General features: G+C 40.2%; 2 protein-coding genes across 4 annotated transcripts in view; one reads left to right on the top strand and one right to left on the bottom strand.

Annotated features, from left to right (window-relative positions):
* Window positions 1-3,589, top strand: part of LOC148951326 (uncharacterized) — a 7,409-nt gene extending 3,820 nt beyond the window's left edge. Inside the window, exon 2 of the mRNA XM_089091065.1 lies at window positions 1,199-3,589. Coding sequence (XP_088947191.1) covers window positions 1,199-3,589 — 2,391 coding nt within the window. The remainder of the gene's footprint in view (window positions 1-1,198) is intronic.
* Window positions 3,590-5,404: 1,815 nt separating this feature from the next.
* The window catches only part of LOC148951325 (putative E3 ubiquitin-protein ligase HERC4), a 50,066-nt gene continuing 48,242 nt past the window's right edge, over window positions 5,405-7,228 (bottom strand). For all 3 annotated transcript variants that reach the window (XM_089090235.1, XM_089090236.1, XM_089090237.1), the window contains one exon: window positions 5,405-6,420. In XM_089090235.1, the coding sequence (XP_088946361.1) occupies window positions 6,248-6,420 (173 nt within the window). In that variant the 3' untranslated portion in view covers window positions 5,405-6,247. The remainder of the gene's footprint in view (window positions 6,421-7,228) is intronic.

The following is a 7,228-nucleotide window of genomic DNA, read 5'->3' as shown; positions in this document are numbered from 1 at the left end:
CTTGAAGACCGATTAACTGATGAGGGGGAGCTGATTTACTTTTCTCTTGGCTTGTTTGATACGCTGCTATCATCTAAGAGATAAAATTACCTAAAAGCGCCAATTTCACTAGATTTTCTGTCATGATACATTCATAGAAAATATAAAAGATCTTGAAAAGGGTGACACGCCAAAGTATGGTACTTGAAGACCGATTAACTGAATAGGGTGAGCTGCTTTACTTTTCTCTTGGCTTGTTTGATACGCTGCTATCATCTAGAAATAAAATTGCCTAAAAGCGCCATCTTCACTGGATTTTCGGTCATGATCCATTTATAGCAAATATAAAAGATCTTGAAAAGGGTGACACGCCAAACTAAGGTACTTGAAGACCGATTAACTCAAGAGGGGGAGATGTTTTAATTTTCTCTGGGCTTGTTTGATACGCTACAATCATCTAGAGATAAAATTATCTAAAAGAGCCAATCTTCACTATATTTTCTGTCATGATCCATTCAAAGCAAATATAAAAGATCTTGAAAAGGGTGACACTCCAGACTAAGGTACTTGAAGAACGATTAACTGAAGAGGGGAGCTGTTTTACTTTTCTCTTGGCTTGTTTGATACGCTGCTATCATCTAGAGAAAAAATTATCTAAAGCGCCAATCTTCACAAGATTTTCGGTCACGATCCATTCATAGCAAATATAAAAGATCTTGAAAAGTGTGACACGCTAGACTAAGGTATTTTTAGACCAATTGACTAAAGATCTGAGTTTTCTTCACAGCAGGGGCTTCCCCAAGGCCACTCAGCGCGTCTCCAGGTGGCGGATAGGGGAACGTCCTACAGATATGTAGGATACCTCCATGGAGAAGGGAGGCGCGGACCAAGGGGGGACCCAGTTTCTGGGAGTCTTGAAATATAACTGGAACACCCTCACCTGGGGGACATAAATACAGGTGGAGGAGGAGGATGGCCCCTCTGATGTACACTGGGCTGGGCTCACCGGCGCGTGGACACGTTCCGTCAGTCACAATACACTCCCCAAGCAATGGGTAAATTGTTGGTGATGCAGGATGCCATAAGGACGCATTATCGGTAGGAGATATAGTCGGCCCCTGCTAGGGACAGAGAGGAGTGGCTTGCCGCTGTCCTGACGGCAGCCAAGAAACCTCTTTTTTACTTTTATGATGATAATGAACAAACAAATGAATGTGAGAACCTGTGCTACCGCGTCCGGGAAACCGACGAAGGCCATCCTTTTAGATCTACCGCGTCCGGGGCAGCCGATGATACGACGACCGCAAATTGCGCGAATACCTCAACTTTGAGAACTCCACCCCTGGAGGCCATTAGATCACCTAAATCGACTTTATCAATTGGTATCCTTAATAGCAGAACGCTTGCAAAACAAGGAAAAAAGGAACTCCTCCTGAGAGAGATAAACCGTTACAATTGGGACGTAGTCGGCCTATCCGAAACCCGCCTCACCGGCGAAGAAAAACTTGACGAAGCTACTCTTGTACTATCAGGACGTACTGATGGGAAACACCGGAAGGGAGTAGGCTTCTTACTCTCCAGTAAAGCTAGGAGATCACTAATCGCAGCAACACCCATCTCAGAACGTCTGATCATGATCCGCCTGAAAGGCTCACCAGCGAATCTTACAATCACCCAAGTATATGCACCCGACTCTAGCAGAGATGATGAAGAATCCGAAAACTTTTATCTCCGACTTCAGTGTCTAGTGGACTCCGTGCCAAAAAAAGATATAACCTTTGTCATCCGGGACTTCAACGCCATTGTCGGTGACGACCGATCTGGCAACGAAGACGTGATGGGCAAATTTGGCCATGGCCAGCTGAACAAGAGAGGTGAGCGCCTAATGGAATTTTGCCGAGATAGTGATCTTGTTATCACTAACACATTCTTCAAACACAGAGCCCGACGTAAAACAACCCGGACATCCCCAGATAGAAGGACTCAGAATCTAATAGATTTTATCCTCGTATCTAGACGCTGTAAATCTTCCATCACAAACGCAGTCACTTTGGCTGGGGGCGACTTCGATAGCGACCACTCGCTTGTTATGACTTCTTTTAAAATGCGTCTAAAAGCGGCCGCGAAATTCTCCAGAAAGCCTCCCAGATTCAGAGTAGACCTCTTAAAAGACCAAACTACTCGACAAAAATACACCGCTACTCTTTCCGAAAGAATTTCTGAACTCCTCTCTACATCCCCGCTAACTCTATCAAAAGATGACATCGATAATCTTGTGAAGAGTAGCTCGCAGGTTATATCCGATGTCGCCCAGTCGACCCTGGGAGTCCAAAAGGCGGACCAAAAACCTTGGATCACGGATGAGATAATCTCATTATGTGAGGGAAAACGCAACCACACTAACAAATTAGATAGAGAAAGTCGGGATATGCACAAACGATTGAAACGTGTGGTAGAGAAAGCCACTCGCCGTGCTCGCCGCTCCTATATAAGGGAACAATGTGAGCAATGCGAAATGGCATTCAAGAAAGGAGACTCTCACTTCATGTACAAGCGAGTGAGGGAACTAGCCAAAAAAAAGGGAATGAAAGCCTGTACCCTCCTTGATGACGATGGTAACCAGATCCAAACTACAGACGGGATCCAAACCAGATGGAAAGAACACTTTGAGAGCAAATTAAACTCAACGATCCTCCCAGACACATCGGTGCTTAACAGCTTCCCCGTAATCGCCGGAGACCCAAGCCCACTCCCACTTCGATCTGAGATAGAATTGGCTATCAAGGGTTTAAGGACAAACAAAGCTGCAGGCCCAGATAGAATCCAACCGGAATTACTAAAAGTAAATTGCAATCTCCTTGTTGACCAATACCTAAAAATAGCTACTGCTACTTGGGAAGAAGGTCACTTCCCCTCCTCATGGTGTGAAGCCACGATAGTTCCATTCCATAAGAAAGCCTCGAAAGCAATCTGTGATAACTACAGGCCTATAAGCCTTACGAGCCACGCCGCTAAAATACTCACTAGAGTAATGCTAGAGCGTATAAGAGCTATATCTTCAACTGTGATTCCAGAATATCAGGCCGGTTTCCGCCCAAACAAGTCAACGATTGATCAGATATTTACGGTCCGTCAGATTATGGAAAAATATCTTGAACTCGGACGTAGTATTTTCCACCTTTTCATTGACTTTAAGCAGGCTTCCGACCTCATATGGAGAAAAGGTCTATGGCAAATTCTTCTCCACTTTGGTATACCACAGAACTTAGTATCATTGATCAGAGATATGTACTCAAAATCCAGAAGCCGCGTCATGACGGGAGAAGGCCTTTCCGATAGCTTTGAAACATCGACTGGTGTGCTGCAGGGTTGCTTGCTTTCACCGGAACTGTTTAAACTGTTCCTTACCGCTGTCCCCTCAATCCTTGACAACTCGTCAGGGGTCCACATTGGGGGAATATCGATTGATAAATTAGCTTATGCAGACGACATAGACCAAGTAGCTGAGAACCTTGGGGATCTTCCGTCCCATGCCGACGACATCCAATCAACCACCAGCTCCTTTAGAATGACCATCAATTCCTCAAAGACGAAAGCCATGCTCTGCTAGCGAAAGTTAGAAAACCAAGAAACCTTAAGCCTCCAGCTCGGTGGTGACAACATAGAATGGGTCGAAGATTTCACCTATCTTGGTAGCCTTATAACGTCCGGTAACAACCACTCGAAAGATATTAAGAGGTGCCTGGCGCTTGCAAACTCCAACTTTAAAGCCTTGATGCCGATCTGGAGGACCATGAATTTGTCGACACTGCTGAAAACAAGACTCTTTAACGCACTGATCATCCCCATTGCCATGTATGCCTGTGAATCATGGACCCTCAAAACAGATGACCAACGTCGCCTAGCCACATTTGAAACAAAGTCACTCCGCCGTATTGCTGGCATTACGTACCTGGACAGGATCTCTAATATTAGGTTGTTTGAAAGCCTCAAGATCAAACACACCATACTTGATAAAATAAAACTGCAGCAACTTAGGTGGCTAGGCCACATCCAGCGTATGGAAAATTCTCGTCTGCCGAAAATGGTCTTCGATGGTCGCGTGCATGGTTCTCGCCCCAGAGGTCGGCCCCTAAGAGATGGAAAGACAACTTCTCTACACTCAAACTGCCGCAACTTCTACGCCTGACTGAAGATAGATGCTCATACAGACGCCACATCAATAACATAGTGAATGAAGAGGCCGCAAAACGACCTTCGAGGACGGATGGGACTTAAGTCAAGTAAGTCAAGTTAACTAAAGACGGGGGCTGTTTTACTTTCCTCTTGGCTTGCTTGATGCGCTGCTATCATCTATAAATAAAACTATCTAAAAGCGCCAATCTTCACTAGATTTTTGGTTATGATCCATTCATAGCAAATATAAAAGATCTTGAAAAGGGTGACACGCCAGACTAAGGTCCTTGAAGATCGATTAACTGAAGAGGGGGAGCTGTTTTACTTTTCTCTTGGCTTGTTTGATACGCTACTATCATCTAGAGACAAAATTATCTTAAAGCGTCAATCTTCACTAAATGTTTCGTATTTTTAATATATTTAACCCAAGAAGCATAACATCCAGTCACAACGATACAGAAATGAAAACATTCATTTTCAAAATAGGGGTTATAATTACTTGAATAGAACAGTGTGAAAGATTTCTAAATTAATTGGTAAGTTGCGGTAACTAATCAAACTTGTCGGTAATTTTCTCAGTAATAGCTAGTTTCAAATTTATTGACTATAGCACAGTATTTAGGGCTATTCTGATTAAGATATGCATCATTTTCCTTGGCAGAGGGGCTGAAAGCGAAACCAGGTATGGTACCGTTTGAGAACAGTAATAGACTATAAAAGAACAAGCACAAAACATCAACGTATTTATAAAAGCCAAACAAAATTCTTTGTGTACGGTTCCCATTGTTTTCCTTTGCATGCGAGAAGTTCAGTCAGGCGTAGAGAATTTTCACAGAATTCTACACGGATTGTAGAAAAATTTTGAGGGATCTCTTTTTTTAGCTGAAAATAGCAATAAAGCCGGCAAGATATATATGCAATATATATCTGAAAATAGCAATATATATCTGAAAATAGCAATAGAGCCGGCCTTTGAATGTACCATAAACAGAAAACAAACATTCAAGAAGGATTTCAGACCTCCCCTATAACAAATAGTGTTATGAAATATCACCCTAGCTGCAAATTTCATGTGGCTCTTTTCGTTATAAATAAATAAAGCATACCTAAAAATGACTTATAACAAATACTATAAATTTATCTAAGAAAAAAACAAAAAATTAAATAAAAACAAAATCTTAGTTAAATGCAGCACAATATTGTAAATTAACAACAATGAGCATGTGGCTGTTTACACCGTAGATAAACACATCATACCATCAAACGAGATGAAACTGCAAATTACTGCATTATCGCAAATTCTATGTGGCTTTTTACGTTGCAATGGTAAATAGACACAGTAAATCTATAAAAAAAAGTAATAAGAAATTTGAATATTAACTTAGGGTTAGATGATGACACAAACGTATAAAAGGAGGAATGACACCTTTCAAGCAGCAGATAAAGTTTCTTTTGGTTCAATTTGTATAGCCTTCTTTAGTGTTCATTAAATATATTATTTGGAACAAATCATTTAGCTTTCATCATGGGATAGGCTCGTAAAACACTATTTTTTTTAACGCAACTTAGGCTCGTATGATAGTTTCTACAGAAATCAAATAACGAAAATTTGATGTCTCGCAGGCAATTAATTTCTGCAAGACAATGAAAGTTTTAAGCTTGAAATACTACCTCCGTTTTTAAACCTCTATGTTTTCCTTTTCTTTATTTTATTTTACGCTTCCTTTTTTCTATATCAAGTTTGTTAAAATATTAATCTAATACTTACATTTTTATAATTTAGACTAACTCAAACTCGTTATTATATAAAATATCAGCTCTAGGGTTCGAGGGATAATGCAAGAGAGAAAACACGGGTGTTCTCCGTCAAGTCATGATGTATAACCAATGATAAAGTTTTTTAAAAGATGCAAAATAATAATATCAAGTTAAAATCTTGTTATCACAACTTACCTAGACTTCACCCTGAAATTAAATACGGTGGAGGTTTTTACCTTTACACCACTTAATCTTGACCATTTTAAGAAAACAATGTTTTTTTTGCATCTTGAGTGCTACAGAGGGGGGGGGGCCAATAAGTAAATACAAACATTTAAAAAAGAAAATTAGAAACCTTTGTAAGAGCGACACTATGATCCGTTCCGCAGCACATATAGACGATTTTTTGATTTTCTAAAGAACTCAACAGATAAGGTCTTGTACGATCTTGGCAGTCACCAAGCCCTATTTGTCCAAAAGTGTTCTTCCCCCATCCAAAAACAGCTCCTGGATCGAGAAAAAGAAAAATTATAATGAGACAATTAATGAGATGTCAAATATAGAAAATGAGCTTAGTTACAATTTAATTTTCAAGGTAGTGAAAGTTCTCCAGATTGATATTATCCTTTAAGGTACCTCAGCTCCCATAAACCATGCCCCCTCCCTTATTCTTCAAGGTACACCAGTTCCCCAGAAACCATTTACCCTCCCCTACCCTTCTGTACATGTGATGACGTAAATATATCTACTATTCTACACCTGCAATCTTTCCACAATAAAAAAGGAGCTGCTACACTTTCAGCCCCTTAATGAACTCTAATCCAACGTTCAATCCTTCAAATGATGGGACCTTAGGGGGTAGATTACCACATCCTTCCAGCTCAATCTAAAAGACTTGCTAATAGAGGTCAATTACGAAATAAAGAAAGGCATCTTTTCAGGCTACAGCCCATATCCCAAGAAATAAAGAAGAAAAAAAGGATAAGAAATAATTACACGTTCCCCAACAACTCATTTTTCGCTGCATAATTTTGAGCAAGCACAAAATTTTAACTCATTTTTGACATTCTAGTTTAGTTTTGATACCCTTGACAGGTAGAATATTGAAAAGACGTTGGTATTCAACTTGCAACACGCTGCTGAGCAAATTTGAAAAGAAAAACACTTTTTGTACTAACAGGTGGATCATTTGGCTTGTATAATCTCACTGACATTTAACTTAAAATCATTTAGTGGCAAATGATATAATATGAAGCTTAAACTGAAAGTAGAATATTAAATTTATTTGACACAAAATTATCTTGAATTTGTCTGT

Source organism: Artemia sp. Qi Xiang Cuo, chromosome 6 (genome assembly GCF_049724085.1).
Source record: "Artemia sp. Qi Xiang Cuo chromosome 6, ASM4972408v1, whole genome shotgun sequence".
NCBI classification, from domain to species: Eukaryota; Metazoa; Arthropoda; class Branchiopoda; order Anostraca; family Artemiidae; genus Artemia; species Artemia sp. Qi Xiang Cuo.
Note: the sequence above shows the minus strand (reverse complement) of the source record. Positions and strands in the feature narration are given on the sequence as shown.